The 16,484-nt window shown below is 50.7% G+C and overlaps 1 protein-coding gene across 1 annotated transcript in view; it reads left to right on the top strand.

Moving 5' to 3' along the window:
- Positions 1 to 3,645: 3,645 nt before the first annotated feature.
- The window catches only part of XYLT1 (xylosyltransferase 1), a 128,017-nt gene continuing 115,178 nt past the window's right edge, over positions 3,646 to 16,484 (top strand). The window contains exon 1 of the mRNA XM_040635270.1: positions 3,646 to 4,412. Coding sequence (XP_040491204.1) covers positions 3,866 to 4,412 — 547 coding nt within the window. The 5' untranslated portion in view covers positions 3,646 to 3,865. The remainder of the gene's footprint in view (positions 4,413 to 16,484) is intronic.

Here is a 16,484-nt window from a genome sequence, read left to right as displayed (position 1 = left end):
AGAAAAAATGGGAGTGTGGACATGCTGAGGGAGAATTCATCAACTAGTGGAGGAAACAGAGTTGACTCAGTGAGCCAGGAGATTCCGGGCCTCTGAAAGATGTCTGGTTCTTGCTGACTGTGCCCTCTCTGGAAGCTATCTAGTATCTGTGAACTCTTCATTCCAGAAGACAAATCTTTCCCTTCCCTCTTACACCCGAATCTTTTGATTTCCCTTGGCAGCTGTGGAGCGTCTGGGGCCGGGCGGAAGGCCATGGGGCCACACTCATCATCCCCATTGTGGGGGCCTCTCTGAGTAGACAACGCCTATTAATCAAGAGTTATATTAGAATTGATAGTGGCGCCTGGTCCTGATATCACAAATTAGCCAGAGGAATCGGCCACTCTCTGATGGTCAGATTAGCTTCATTGATTGCAGTGTTTCCTGTGTCTGGTTTTGCTTGGAGAACTTCTGCCAGAAAGTGGTAGAGAATGTAAGCTTTTGAAATCGGTGGTTTACGGAGGTTTTGTGCTCAGGGCCAGATTTGCCATCCTCTGTTAATGAGGGAAGAGAGCAACCCAAGAATGATACTTAGGCTGTGTCTGACGAGAAAGGATGCAGATAACTGAGACTCTTCCCCTTATCCTCTGCCTCTGTGTGAACTCCTAGCTTAGGGGTGGAATTTAAATTCATGTTTTTGGGCATTGGTACTGAACCAACTGATTCTCTGTCAGAAGCCAAAAAACAAAGCAAAACCAAAACACACCATCCAGAAATTGGCTTCTGTGTCTGAGGACAGCTCGGAGGAAGAAAGCTGATCAGGTGGGCTCCTCTGTCAGTCAGGATGAGCTAGACTGTGCTTCAGTAACAAAGATCCCCACATGCCAGTGATGGAAAGCATATAAGGGGTTTATTTCTGCCCTGTGAGAGTTGATCTCTGCTCCACGCTAGCCTCACTCAGGGATGCAGGACCTTAGCATCAGGAGTGTGGTTGGATACTATGGAGGAAAGAGGAATGTGGCAAATTGTCCCTTGGTTCTGATCGCTGGTCTTGGCCACAGCAAGATGCTTGGCTGTGCCTAATTTGTGGGGTATGGGAAATATAGCCCTATCATGTGTATAGACGAAAAAGAAAAAGAACCGAAATATTTGTCAAGAGCCTTACTAAAAGCCAGCCCCCCATATCCATTTCCATCTCAACCTAGGCTAGTATGAGCGTAAGAGGGAAATACCCCCTCGCGCTCCCCCGCGTAGAGAAAGGAGAGCGAAACGCTCCTCGGTTTACCTCTCAGCCAAATAGAAGAGGCAGTATGCTATAGCAAGTTTTAGAATCAGACAGGTGCAAGTTGACTGCCTCCCCGAGATGACTTTGGGCAAGTTACAGAACATCCTCAAGCTTTCCCTGCCTCTTTTGTGGATGGGAGAATAGTAGTACCTGCCTGGCACGTTGTTTTCGCAGCTTGAATGAGATATCACGTGCCAGGGCTTGGTTGGGTCCCTGGCACCTGATTTGTGCTCAGGGATGTTAGAGAGATGAGCCTTGGCTTCTCTTTCTGTAAAAGGGCGAGGGGAGTACCTCCTTCTGGGCCAATTGTCTGCATCCAGCAAGTGATACCTGGGGGTCACTTAGTAGATGGTGCCTGGCTGGTGGCCAGTGCTCAGAAAATGCATCTGAGAAGCTGTTTGGAATTCCTTAAGGGCCTCTGGACAGAAAGAAGGGGAAAGGGGAACATAAGGGGGGTTCAGTTAGATGACAGGAGCAGGAACAGCACCTCACCAGGGGTGACTTCTTGCAAGGTGCCTGGGGAGGTAGGAAAGCCTGGAACCAGGTGTCAGACCTGGCAGTTTCCCCTTCACAGACCAGGATATGATATCAGCCCTTTGTGTCACCGGCTGCCGTGCTGTGACCGAGTACACACTCCGCTCTCCCTTCTTAGTATCTGTTTCTTCTTTTCTACCCCATTACCTCCTAACTCCTACCACCTCGAGCTTTTGGTGCCTTGTGGCCCTACTTAATGTCCCTCTTTCTGTGTGACTCCTTGCCACCCAATGGGCCACTGGCCAGACTTGAGATGGCTCTTTAGAGGTGACATGGCTATTCCAGATCCATGTAGCTGGGCGGGAGTGGACGGGAAGGGAGCCACATCCTGTGGTACAAAGCCAGGGGTACTGCTTACGGGGGCAGAGTGATGGGGGTCAGAGGGGCTCTGTAGCTTCTTGGAAGTGGGTAGTGGAACTGGGAACCCAGGCCATGAGGGTCTGCAGCCCCATCCCAGCTTCACCACCCCCACTGGGTTACTTGGGCAAGTCACGAATAGTCCATGCCCTCACATCCAAAATGAGAATTAGAACAATGTCCAACTTACAGAGTGCCCATGAAGAATTTTAAGAGTCAGTTTTCGGTTTTAAGGCCTCCACCACGTAGGAGAAGTGGGTGCTTGACGCTCAGTGGATGGAGCAAAGGGCAAGAAGGAAGCAGCCACTTATGGCTTCTTCTCCAGCCCATTACTCGACCAAATGGGGGCCCTGGGGACGATGACAACTAAACCACGCCCAGGGGATGAGACCCTACTGAACTCATTACTGCTGGAGAGCTAGTGTCTGCACACTTTTTAGGGGTAGATGGAAATATTGAGGCAGGCCAGATGGATGATACTGCTGTGCTCATTCCCGCTGTCGTAGTGGGAAAGCAGCCACAGACAGTACATAAACAAACAGGTGTGGCTGTTTTTCAATAAAACTTTATTTAGAAAAGCAGATGGTGCACAGGATTTGGCCCATGGAGGCCATGGTTGGCCAAGATGCTAGAGTATGAGCCCTGGGGCAGACCGGCTGCCCTGTCAGCTACTGCCAGGCACCAGCCCTGCCTCTGCTGTTCTGTCCCACCATCCTCTTCCCTGGGAACTGTGAACAGGCACATTTAAGAGAACCAAAGGGGAGGTCTTCGCTCAAATTGCTACTCATGGCCATTGTGTTTCTGTAGCAACAGGGGTAGATTTATGGAGCCAATTAGCATTCTCTGTGGCTTTAGAGGTCCCCTCTGGGGCTAGCTTTGAAACAGTGGTTACTCTTTCAGGTAAAGGTATTGGTAATGGGCTCCAAGCAGTGGCAACACGTTTTGGAAATGATGTAGGGGATTAGTTGAACGGTACATTTGCTCTGAGTTCAAAATGGCCAGGGCCTACCTATGCATGGAGAAGCTGAGTTGGGGCCACCTGCCTTCCTGGAAAGATCTATACCTGGCATTGTCTCCAGAATGACTCTTGACCCCTGGGTGACTTAATCAGTTCTGCTCCAGGTACAGAGGCCAAACACCAGAGTAGCACAAGCTTGCATCCCCCTGGGATTCACTGTAAAGATCGTAGTGCAGAGGACGCATTCCCTTCCCAAACAGCTAGGATGTCTCTCCCTCAGAATTAACTCTGGCTCCGTCTCATTTCTCTTATGGGCATAGATCTGTGAGCCTGTCCTAGAGGCAATGGAATGCATGTAATATCCCACCGAATATTTTCTTCCCTTATAATTTTATTATCGCATTTCTAACCCTTAAATAAACCATCACAGCCCTCTCTGCTAGAATTTAAACAGGAAGCTGCAACAAAATGTCCATAATCCAATGGCAGAGACAATCAAGGAAACTTTCTTGAAAGGTGGGTGTGGTTAGTAACAAAGCATCCAGCATCATAGAGCACTTGAGAGTTTTCAAAGCCTTAGTCTTTCGTTGACATGTCTCATATTTCCAGATGGGGAAATTGAGGTCCAGAGAGAAAATTTTACTTTGAAGTTAAGCTCGTAGCAAAAATATGGCATGAAACTGGGGCACAGACCTCCAACCCTCTGTGCCCCAGTCTGCAAGGGCCAACCTACTTAGCTTGAACCCTCCGTGATGTTTCTCTTCTGTGTTCCTCCCCATCTTCTCCAGGATGGCTACTTTTCTCACCGGCCGAAAGAGAAAGTGCGAACAGACAGCAACAATGAGAACTCAGTCCCCAAAGATTTTGAGAATGTGGACAACAGCAACTTCGCACCCAGGACTCAAAAGCAAAAGCACCAGCCTGAGTTGGCAAAGAAGCCCCCAAGTAGACAGAAGGAGCTTTTGAAAAGGAAGCTGGAGCAGGAGGAGAAGGGGAAGGGACATTCGTTCCCAGGCAAAGGCCCCAACGAGGTGCTGCCTCCTGGTGAGAAAGTCGCAGTGAACAGTAGCCGTGGGAAGGATGCCCCAAGACAGCCCCACACCAGGAAAAGCGGGGGTGGCTCCCCCGAGCTCAAGTACGACCAGCCCCCCAAGTGCGACATCTCAGGCAAAGAGGCCATCTCCGCCCTGTCCCGCTCCAAGTCCAAACACTGCCACCAGGAGATCGGGGAGACCTACTGTCGCCACAAGCTTGGACTGCTGATGCCCAAGAAGGTGACCCGATTCTGCCCCCTGGAAGGTGAGTTCCAGCCCCGGTTCCAGTTCTTCCTCCCGCCCAGTCCCATTCTGCTCCCATTCTCAACGTTCCGAGAATGACCACCCTATTTTCCAACCCCCCGATCAACACACAAGATTTTTTGTTCTCTGGTACTGTCTGAATTCTGAAGTTGTGTGAAAGAAAACCTTTGCAAAATCAAATGACCTTTTGTTCAAGCTTTAACCAGTTGCCTCAATGGCAGTGGATAAAATACATGAAATCAGGGCTGATGTGGAATATGAGGTGATTGTATCGATAGGGTTCATTTCTCTCTCAGCAGAATATCGGGATTAAAATTGACACAAATATTATCGTAATTGAATATGATTTGAAGGTTTCTAAATGGTTGCATTGACTTCGGAGGCTCTAAAAAAACAACCTTCCCATTTTTCCTCCATCGAAAATTCCTTCCTCCCTTCCATTTTCCTTCCATCCTCTCTCCTTCCCACCCTCTGTCTCTCCCCACTTCCTCCCTGTGCTGGGGACTCTTCTGTGGGCTGACGGCCAGTGACAAATCACATGTCTTGCTCTGCGACGCAGAGAGAGGTCAGAGCTCTAACAGCAGCGTTTGTAAGCACAGCGGAGGGGCCCTCCGCCGGTGGGGGGGACATTTGCACAGGTGAGGTATTACTCGTGTATTTCTGCGTCTGACGTCATGCCGTTGACTGGATCGCGTGCCTTTCTTTGTGGTGTGTTTTATCAGGCAGTTACCAGGTGCTCGCCCTGCGCCAGGCACTGCGTGAGGCTGTTTGCATTCAGTCAGCTCATCTCCTCCACCGCCCTGTGAGGTTGGCCCTGTCGTCGTGAGCCTAAATTGTTTTTTGTAGGGTTTGTAGTGATTTGTAGGGTTTGGGTCAGGTAGGAAGTGGCTGTGTGTGTAAGAGCTGTGAAAGGATACACAGCAAATGCCTCACGTGTTCCTCTTTGCGCAGGGTGCAGACAACTGCAGCTTTTCACTCGCTCTTCATCTGTATTTTTTGAGTTTTCGGTGGTGAACGTGTATCTGGACTATACTCTCTTTTAAATGGAAAGATATAAAAGGAGAGGGTTCATTTCTCCCTTGCATTTCAACCCTAGTCCAAGCTGTCCATGGGGTTCGCATTTATATTCTTGAAAGGACTTGGCTGATGGAATAGAGGAATAAGTGAGTGGAGGAAGAAGGTTCTGGAATCTTCTGCTAACCAGCACCTGGCTTGACCGAGGAGTATCAGAGGCCTGTGTTGAATGCCCTTCCATGAAGTAATATTGAGCACTCATTATATGCCAGGGGTCAACACAGTCTTCCTGCAAAGGGCTAGAGAACAAATATTTGAGACTTTGTGGGCCATACGTATGGTCTCTATGCCAACCACCCAAAACTGCTGTTATAGCACCAAAGGAGCCATGCACAATACGTACCCAGTGCACTTAGTTGTGTTCCAGTAAAACTCACTTGACTAAAGCAGGTGGTGGGCATGATTTGACCTGTGGGCCCTAGTTTGCTTACCCCTGCCAGGTACCAATCCTGTGTAGTGGTAAATACAACACAGTGTGCGCCTTACAGCACACCGAATCCTCACACCAGCCCTAGGAGGTCAGTCTGTTACCAGCCCATTGTATCCGTGAGGACTTTGAGGCTGGGAGGTTTAGCACTTGGTTAGAGGTGCGTGGCTGGTGAACAGCAGAGCTGGTATCCCCGGACCTGCATCCCTACCCTTGGCCTTCCCCTCCTCAGGAGGCAGGAGGCTTCCCTTGAGCTCCAACGGTCAGACCTCGGAGAGGTCTTGCAGCCCGTAGGCTGTATTTCTCCATCCTCGGTATCGTTGCAAGGAGAAGGGAGGGGGTGGTGGGGAAACAAGAGGGCTGGCGTCACCCGTGGAGGCCAGGGGCTTCCACGCTCCATTTGATCATGCTGAGACCCTCCCGGCGTGGTGGTGCTGTGTGAATTTGCCAGGGCTTTCCCCGAGGACTCGCCGGTGTCAGCCAAGATGGCACGCCCTCCCGGGACCTCTGAGCTGGTTAATAAGATTGGCATTTAAGAGCCATTGCACACCCAGCCCGACAGTGCCTTAATTTGCTGCACGACAGCCTCCCCTTTTGCAATAAATTTACTGTGAATAGACTAATTGCAAAATAACCCTAATTGGGTAGTTATCAATGAACAACTTCCCGTGGAACAAAACGGCTTACAATTAATAGCATTTAAGCCATAAACTATTCTTCTGCAGAAAGCTAAGATGTAATTACACCCCATACGGAGATTGTATTCCCTTTCTGGAAACCATGACACCCGGATTTCCCTCCGCTTAGGAGGGATTTGAGCTTCAGCCCCGTGGTCCTTTTATTTCCTGCTAAATGAGGAGGTGGAGGTGGGGGGGGGGAGATGTAACATGTGTGTAGACTCATAGGCGCGCACACAGATGCACACGCTGACGTTTGCCGAGCTGCACGCCACCCGGACATCAGCCAGTATGTTGCCAGAAGTTGGGTAGAATTAGGGGAACGGTTCCTCATGGTGGGCAATCTGAACCATCCAGAGGGAAGGAAATAGAGTTGGAATGTCGACTTTTGTGAAAGGCTCCTGCTCCTCGCACTCCACCCCCACTGCTCCCGTCCCCCCACCTTAGCACCACTCGAGGAAAAGGAAGAGTCTAGAACCCCAGGAATTGGGTTGCTACCTATACAGATGTGCCCTGCCTTTGGGACTTGCCTACTTCACGCCACCTCCTGGAGAAAGCAGCTGGAAGGATGACACATTTTTGCAAGGAAAGGAGGGATCTATACACCCCCCAGTGACAGCCACCAAGAGTGAGGTGCATTGAGGGCACGGAGTGCTCTACCCCTCTGAGCTCCCAAGCCTGGCCTCAGAGAGGCTTATTTCTAATCCCACTATGGCCTCTTATTCCTCATAGGGCCCATTTGCTCACTGCAGCTGCCAGACCACCCCTGACCTCCCCCTTCCTCACCCAGGCAGCCCCGCCCCCACCCCACCCTTCACAATTGCCTGGGTCTTCTGTCCCTTCCTCAGGCTCCAGAATCAGACCTCCCATCACTTCAGCTGGACCTCCTGCTGTTTCGTGGAGATGAAACCATGTCAGATGAAAGGCCAAGGGTGACCTGGGCTAGAAAAAAGAGGTTTTCTCCAGCCACTGGGTTTTGAATCCTGGTTGTGACTTTACTAGGTGTGTGACCCTAACCTCCCAGTGCCTCAACTTCCTCATCTGTCAAGTGGACACAGATACTCCTGCCTTTCCTCCTAGGACTGCTGGCTGCAGTGGGAGCATGAGTATCAAATGCTTGGAGCAGAGGGGAGGTAGAATGAAGCGATGTTTGGCTGTCGGCAGCGGTAGTGCTATAAGCCAAGGGGCATTGAGAATAGTGAGTGGAAGGCCTCCTCGATGGTGACTTCCTGCTGCCTGGCCGCATCTCTCGCTCCGTTCTTCAGATGTGGCCCCCACGGGCTCAGGCATTCTCTCACTCTCTGTTTAGCGCCCCCACTGTTGCCTGCACCCCCCCACTGCACCCCACCTTGTCTGGCCGCCACCTCTCCCTGCTCTAGATCTCAGCCTAAATGCCACCTCCTCCAGGAAGTCTGCCTGGCCCACATCTCCCACAGAAGCCCTGGCCACGGGGATCACGTTGACCCTGGTGAAGGGCAGAGGTAGCTCTCCTGATGGATGCCTTCCTTCATAAAGACCGTTCGGCCTGTAATAGGCGTTCTGGTGCCAGGTGCTAGTGACACAACTTTTAATGCCTCGTTATAATGGGAACAATTATATGTCCGGAAGCTCCGTCTGGCCTCCCTCCATCTTGAGTGAAACTATCCTGAGAAATACCCCCCTGGGGCCCCCCATCCCTCCTGCAGCTCACCCTCACCCTCTGCTGTGTCAGGTGGGGCCAGTGGACTCATGCTTCCAGTGGCCTGTGCTCTGCAGCATGCATGGTCAGGTGAGGAACGAGCGGCAGGGGACAAACGTGAGAAAGTTCCAGAGACAGCGGTCGGCTAGGAGGTGGGGTGGGCTGTGGCCTGACCGGGACCGGGGCCTGAGCAGCTGGGGGACGCGGCGGTTCTCCGATGGCTGGTAGGCAAGCCGTCCAGCCGCGGGGCTGCAAGCCTTTGCTCATGACTGAGGGGAAGCCACCTCAAGTATTAGGGCTGAAGATGGACAGAAGGGGGTTTCCGACAGAAGGGCAACCATTCATGACATGACAACAGTCTTTACCCATGAGCCTTTGCAGGAGTCCAGAGGCTCTGGGCACATGGGCTCCTGGCTGGAGGTCACTGGCTGCCCGCTTCAGAGAGAGTGGCAGACAGCACTACCAGCTGGGGACGGGGTGTCTCCCAACCATCCCCGCACCCTGGGGGTGGTGGGGTGACTCCACAGCATGAGTAGCTGGCTTCTAGAAGGCATGGCTGGAGGTCCAGCACAGAGGGACTATGCAGGCGTGGATGTCAGATCGGCCAGTCTGAGTGCCCTGGGATGTGTGCCTCAGTTTCCCCCCCCCCCAGTCAGCTGGAGACCCTGACTCCTCCCGGGCTCTTTGCTGTATTCCTTCTGATGGGGAAATGAGGGAGCAGCCGTGGAAAGCTAAAAAGCACCCCACTAATGGGGGCGGTGTGGGGAAGCCAAATTGATCCAGGTGCAGCTGCCTGAGTGGCCGGGGCTGACTCGCTTTCCAAAAGGCCAGGTTTGCAGAGGACCCCATCAGACCCTTCCTGCTGAGGAAGGCACAGAGGCCAGTAGAGAGGAGGGATTTCAGCAGTGGTTCGCGGGGATGGGGCAAACCTGGTCCCAAAAGTGTTTCTTGGGCTTCTCGGGGAGGGGAAGGGACAGACCCCCCCAGTAGGCAGTGTCCAAAGCTAGGGCTCTGCACATGTTTTCTGTAAAGGGCCGGAGAGTAAATAGGAGGCTTTGCAGGCCGTGTGGTCTTTGTCGAAACTACTCGACGCTGCCTGAGAGCGTCGATATAAGAATAAATGACCAGCATGGCGGTGTTGCAGTACGACTTTGGTTAGGGTCACCACAGTGTGAATCGCACATGATTCTCATGTGTCCTAAAATGCTACCCTTTTGATTTTCTTCCAACTGTTTACAAATGTAACAACTCTTCTTAGCTTGAAGGCCACACCAAAATAGGCAGTCAGGGGCTGTAGGTGGCCGACCTTTGTTCTGGGACCGGACGATTTAGCAGTGAGCGAACACAGAGAATGTCTTGTTCCTGTGCAGCTTGGGGCTCCGAGTCCCTTGACATAGGATGGACGGTGATTCTGGGACGTGTGCACTGGGATGGCTGCACCTTCATGGAGCTTCTGCCCTCATAGAGGCCAGAGATGACAAGTGAGCCAGTAGGTCTGGAGCCCACTGTCTGGTGTGCTAAGAGCTATGAAAACAAGGCAGAGCAAGAGGACAGGGGAGGGGACAGTTTCATTAGGTGACCACAGAGGCCTCTCTGAGAAGCAAGGGATGGCAGTACCACAGGAAGAGGAGCGGTCCCAGCAAAGGGCCTGGCATGTTCCAGAAGCAGCCAGGTCAGTGTGGCTAGAGCAGGGAGTGCGGTAAGAGCAGAGGGAGAAGGGGTCAGACCCAGGGGTGTTCACATTCTGTTTTCAGTGATATGGGAGCCACTGGAGGGACTGAACAGTTCTTTTTAAAAAAAATTTTTTTGAAGATTTTATTTATTTGAGAGAGAGGGCATTAAAGCGAGAGAGCACAAGCAGGGGGAGGAGCAGAGGGAGAGGGAGAAGCAGACTTCCCCCCTGAGCAGGGAGCCCAATGAGGCACTCGATCCCAGGACCCTGAGGTCATGACCTGAGCCGAAGGCAGATGCTTAACCAACTGAGCCACCCAGGCACCCAGGACTGAACAGTTCTAACATGATCTGATTTCCCTTTTTCTTTTTTCTTTTTTTTTTTTTTTAACTTTTTGCTACTTTAAAAGAGTTTTTATCTTTATTGTGATAAGAACACTTAACATGAGATCTACCCTCTTAACAAATTAAGCATACAACGCAGTATCGCTGTGTATAGGCACAATATTGTACACCGTATTTCTAGAATTTATTAATCTTACTCAGCTGACACTTGACACCCACCGTACCCCATTCCCTGCCCTCCCAAGCACTGACAACCACCATTCTACCTGTTCCTATGAGTTTGATTATTTTAGATGCCTCATATATGTGAAATCATTCCATTTTGGCCACATCTTGGCTATTGTGAATAATGCTGCAATGAGTGTGGGAGTGCTCATATCTCTTTGAGATCCTGGCACCTCACACACATTCAAAGGGCCATTATCCAAAACAAAACGAAAGACAACAGGTGTCGGCGAGGATGTGGAGAAATTGGGATGTTTGTGCCCTGTTGGGGGGAATGCAAAATGGTGCAGGTACTATGGAAAACCATATGGAGGGTTTTCAAAAAATTAAAAATAGAACTGCCGTGTGATTCAGTAATCTCACTTCCGATCTGATTCGGTTTTAAGGAACGTGTTGAAACCAGGCAGTTGCGGAGGAGTTCTTACAGGGGTCGCAGAGGGAGGATTGGATAGTAGGCAGAAGCTTTCAGGATGGGCCGGTGGACCAGCTGGTGGTGACCGTCAGTTGGTGTCCTGGCCTCAGAGGTTTCTTCGAGGCCCAGTGACCACTCCAGCCCGATCTTTCAGCAAACATTTATTGAGCTCCCGCTGTGTGCCAGGCAGCTGAGGCCAGCAGCCCCTGAAGACTCCCCCATTGAGAGGTGAGTCCCAACAGGCTGGTTCCACTTTGCCTTGTCCTTCTCAAGCACTGTGGTGTTCATTCCCCCTCCCAGTCTTGGAATCATAAAGAAAGCCAGCTGCCACCCACAAGGCTTTTTAGAAAGCTAAATATGTAGTTATGGGAAATATCATAAATGCCCCCTTCACCTCCCTCCCACCTCCTTCTCCACCCCTTCTTCTTCCCCCGGAACGTTCTGCCAGCTGCACAGTCCTGCCATTCACTTTAAAACTTGTCATTAGGGTGTGTTTGTTCCCTAACTACCATGCCTGAAGGCAGAGCTGAAAGGTTTAGGTGTGGAAAGAGGCTGCAAACACCAGCCCCTGAAAGAGCATGTTTGAGACGAGAGGACCGTGGTTAGATGAGTATTTTTTCCCTTCTCGTGTGCTCACAATGACATCTACAGACTAGGGGATGGGGAGCATGTTCATAACCTGCATTTGTGGACCACTGCTTGGAGCAGCTCAGTGGAGAGTCCGGCTGATTGGCTTCCTTCTCGTTGGAGGCTGGAGGGAGCCTGGGGGAAGCAGTGACCGTCCTGAGATTGTGGGCGGCAGGGCAGAGCCTGGATGGCGGGCCAGCGCTGGAGTTCCTAGATGCCCACCCACCCCTTAGCACAGCCCCTCCCTCCCACACAGTGCGTGGAGACGCTGGCGGGCCAGCCTGTTGCCACCAGGACTATTGTGGGCAGTGTGGGATTGCTAAGAATTCAGCTTCCCCTTTTGTTAAGTTGGAGCAGAGTCATGGAGTCTCCTAGCACCCGACACCACACTAGACACACAGGAAGTATCTGTTACTCAGTGTGAGCGAGTGAACCCCTGATACTACATCCTTTGGCTTTCTTGCACCTTGGGGAGAATTGAGGACAACCCCAGGGATGTCCTTGGAAACCCGTCCTGAACGTGAACATCATTCTACCCCTTAGCGTCCTTAAATATATTTCCTTTGATTCAACAAAGCTTTGTCGAGAAGCTGCCCCACACCAGGCATGAGTTCTGGCATACAGTGAACAAGAGACAAGATCCTACCGTAGCTCACAGTCCTGAGTAGGGGGTCAGACAACAAACAGAAAGACGCAGGATAGCAGCCCTGAGCATGGAGAGGGGAGAAAGCAAGGGAGCCGGAAGGGCTGTCTCTGAATGAGCTATAGAAAGCAGTGGGCAACAGGTAGTCGGAAATGGATGTGTTCTCATTGTGGCAGAACATGCAAAGATCATGAGCTACCCCTAGACGGAACGGTTTCTACTTCTCGGATATACTGAGTTCATTCGTTCATTCATTCTTTCATTCATTCAACAGTTACTCATCAAGCATCCAGTGTCTGAGCTGGGCATTAGATTTGGGGGATACATTTGGAAGGAAAAAGAGACAGAATCCCCATCCTCATAGAGCCTGTAGTCTGTTAAAGTTGGGAGGGTAGATCCATGAATCCAGCGATCACAAAAATACAGAATTGCACCAGGGACCACACCTACCCCAGAGACGCCTGCTGGCTTGTTAGTGAAGGGTGGGAGGAGTTAACTAGGGGAAAGGCCAGAGGGAGAACATTCCAGGCCTAGGGTACATTGTGTGCAAAGGCCCTGAGGCAGGAGGAGGTGTAGGGAGGTTGAAGAACTAACAGTACTGCCAGGGGAACTCTGAGGAGGAGCAGCCAGATTTTAATTCCCAAAAAGTCTAGGTGAGATGATTCCTGTCTTTTTGCCTTGAGTGAGAAGAATGGGACAGAGGCGCATCTCTCAGGAGCAAATTGAAGTCACCGGAGAGCCAGGCGAAGATCAGCCCCTAAGACAAGCAAGGTTCTGGAAAGCTAAGAGTGAGGGCAGGTCCCACATCCCTTTCTCCAGAGAACCATGTTCCTTCTGCCTCTGGGGACTGACGCAAGTTCTCAGCCCTGGACTCCCATGGCACTCTCTTGGGGGACCTCGTCTCCTGTGGCACCCTGGTCTCTCCTAACACCCGAGCCACAGAGGGGAATCCTCGTGTCCCCAGCAGTGATAGAGATCCGTGCAGGCCCTGTGCCCGAGGCTGTTTCATGATCACGAGCTCATGCAGGATTAGGGGAAGGATTTGAACCAGACTGGCCTTGAGAGCTTTGAAAGGTGCCCCCCTCTACCAGTGTATCAGCTGTAAAGCCCTCTGACGACGCACCTGCCCTCTGTCAGCCTCACTCCTTACCTGTACAGTGGGTTGTTAGATGCCCCCCTTGGATTACTGAGTGAAATACTGATTTTCAGAGGAGTTATTCCCTCTCTTCAGCCAGCAGTTACTTACAAATTGGCGGATTATTCAGGTTCTGGAAGCCTCCAGGGTGGGTGGGCAGGGTGGATCGGCTTCCACAGCAGGGCAGTTGATGACTTTCCTCAGCCTGGGTATCTTGCCCAGAAACTGCCCCGGGGTGAGGCCGAGATGGCAATTCAGAGGACGGCCTTGGGGAGCCTGTTCCTTCCTTTGGGTGTAGCTGGCTACGCGTCAGCCACCTGGGGTCTGGGAAGCATAGACCTGGTGCAGAAAGAGAGAGCCCGTGGCTTTTTGAGCGGCCCGTGGATGAAAGTTGTATCCAGGCTAGTCCCTCCTTTTGACACAGACCAACAACAACCAGCTTGCTTTTTCTCCTGTCTCTGAGTATTTGGCGGTTAAGGGTCAGGGGTTCCTTTAAATATCACTTTCTTCTGGAAATCTTCTGTGATTCCCTCCCCATACTCCACCTCCCCGAGTTTCCATGAGGTGCCCAGACTGTGTACCCCCCAGTCACCTTGCCTGCTCCCCACGGGAACATGGGTCATGTTACACCGGAATCTGCTGTTGTCCCCGCTTTGCCAGGAGGCCAGGTCTCATCTGTGTGTGTCCCGCGCTGGCTCTCCAGCCCTTGCACAGAGCTGGGGCGTGAGAGCTCTCGTGTCTTGGGCATCTCTCCACACCCCTGGAGAAAAGTGTGTTCCCTCTCCCCACTTCATGCATGGGAAGACTGAGGCTTGGAGAGGTCCAGTGGCTTGCCCAGTGTCACGGTAGCAAGCAGCAAACCCTGAACTCCAGTTCACTTCTGCCTGACTTCAAAACCCATGTGTTCGCCTCTCTGCCATGTGGCGCCTTTAGTACCTGTGCTCATCGGAACGTGTCAAGTGACTGATCCAGTTTCTCCAGAGATAAAGGGAAAGGCAGCGGAAATGTTAACACCTTTCTCTCCCTGTTCATTACTCTCCTTCCCTGCAACCAAAAAGAACAGGGCACTGAGGTCTCTGTACAAGAATCTGTCCTTAAATAATAATGCTTAACCTTTACCTGGGGATTGCTAAATGCCAGGGTCTATCCTCAGCGTTTTAGCCACATTAAATCACTTATTCTCATAACAGCTCTGTAGGCCAGGAAACTAACGTGCAGAGAGGGAGGAAACCTGCCTCAAATCACACATTTCCTCAGTGGCAGGGCCAGCCTCTGAGCTCAGAGACTTTTATTTAGTGCCAGGGGCAAAGGCTTAACCACTGTGCTTCGCTGCCCACAGCAGTGGCTGCCCTTTGGCTAAAGGAAGGCTTGAACAGTTCCACTTGGCCCCGAGCTACCTCCGTCTGGTGCATAGAGGTCCACGCAGTCAGGTAATTCACCTGCTTCTGGCGGGGGCTGACCCCATCCAAGACCCTTGGGACTTGCCCGCGAAGCCTTCTGGGGTGAAAAATAGCCAGCACCGGTCACTTGCTATTTCTCTGCCACGTTCTGGTTGCCGTGGTATATTTGTGTTAGTGTAAAAATGACAAAGCAATAATTTTTCATTGTATCCTTCAGTCACCCATGAGAGATTGGATTTAGGTCACAATTTATTACCCCGTGGAATTGAATCCAATTTTTAACACCATGTCAGCCATTCTGGTATTAGAGCCTTTTAATGGCTGTGAAATTTATACAATGATAAAGTAATTTAAAACATATGTAGGAAGAGCATCAGGCAAATTGATGTGTATAGAACCCTGTGGTAAAAATTGAATAGGAGATAAACACGGAAATATGGTGATTGATTAGGGAGCAGTGCTCGCTTTGATAAACTCTTAATGGAGAAATTAGTAAACTAATTTATTCTTGGAAATTTTGAGGAGGGTTTATGTTGCCCTAAATCAGAATCAAGGATAAGCCACAAAGCGCAAATTAATAGCTCACCTCCGAGCGTGGTGTGGTTAGATCGAGAAACCTGTCTTGAGGAACTGGGAGGCTGCCAGGAGCCTGTCCTTCGTGGTGTTTCCAGGGACCGGAGGAGTGAAGAATGGTCAGAAGACATGGCAACAGGAGGGAAAACAGAATTTTTTGGGTTTTTTTTGTTCGTTTGTTTAATTTTTTTTTTAAAGATTTTATTTATCTATTTGACAGAGATGGAGACAGCCAGCGAGAGAGGGAACACAAGCAGGGGGAGTGGGAGAGGAAGAAGCAGGCTCATAGCGGAGGAGCCTGATGTGGGGCTTTGATCCCATAACGCCGGGATCACACCCTGAGCCGAAGGCAGACGCCTAACGACTGTGCCACCCAGGCGCCCCTGTTTAATTTTTAAAGCTTGCTCAAACAATGCAGAAAACGTGCTTGTTATAATTTCTTTAATTATTCAAGTGGGACGATACACATTCTCATTATTTCAAAAAACAGAAAACATTGCAGATAAAAGGACAATTGAACTTGACCAGGCCCTCTCTGAGGAGTAACTGCAGGCAGATTTTTGTTTTCGTCGAGATCTTTAAAGATTTATTTATTTATTTATTTATTTGAGAGAGAGGAAGAGGGAACACGAGTGGGGGGAGAGGCAGAGGGAGAGGGAGAAGCAGACTCCCCCCTGAGCAGGGAGCCCGATGAGGCACTCAATCCCAGGATCCTGGGATCATGACCTGAGCCACCCAGGCGCCCCTCGTTGAGATCTATAAATTCAACAGATGCAGAAGTAGAGTTAGTTTTGTGCTGGGGGGGTATAAATGATAAGAAACTAATGTGTTGATCTGGAACTTGCAAAAATAAGGAATCTGGTTTGGGCTGGGAAGACTCAAATATTATATGAAACTGATGTGTAGTTCTGGAACTTGTTTACTCTTTTTTTTCTCCAAGATTTATTTATTTGAAAGGGGGGGAGCAGGGCAGCGGGCAGAGGGAGAGAGAGAGAAAAACTCAAGCAGACTCCACAGGGGCTAGTTCTCGAAAGTTCTCAGTAAGAGTTAGCTCTTCTGTTCTGGATAAATACCCACCCCCCAAAATTGAAAGCAGATCTCAAGGAGATATTTGACCATCCGTGTTCATGGCAGCGTTATTCACAAGAGCCAAAAAGCGGAAGCAGCTCAAGTGTCCGTCGATGGG

Source organism: Ursus maritimus, unplaced genomic scaffold (genome assembly GCF_017311325.1).
Source record: "Ursus maritimus isolate PB19 unplaced genomic scaffold, ASM1731132v1 scaffold_2, whole genome shotgun sequence".
In the NCBI taxonomy this organism is placed as follows: domain Eukaryota; kingdom Metazoa; phylum Chordata; class Mammalia; order Carnivora; family Ursidae; genus Ursus; species Ursus maritimus.
The sequence above is the reverse complement of the archived record's forward strand: the minus strand, read 5'-3'. Positions and strand labels throughout refer to the sequence as shown.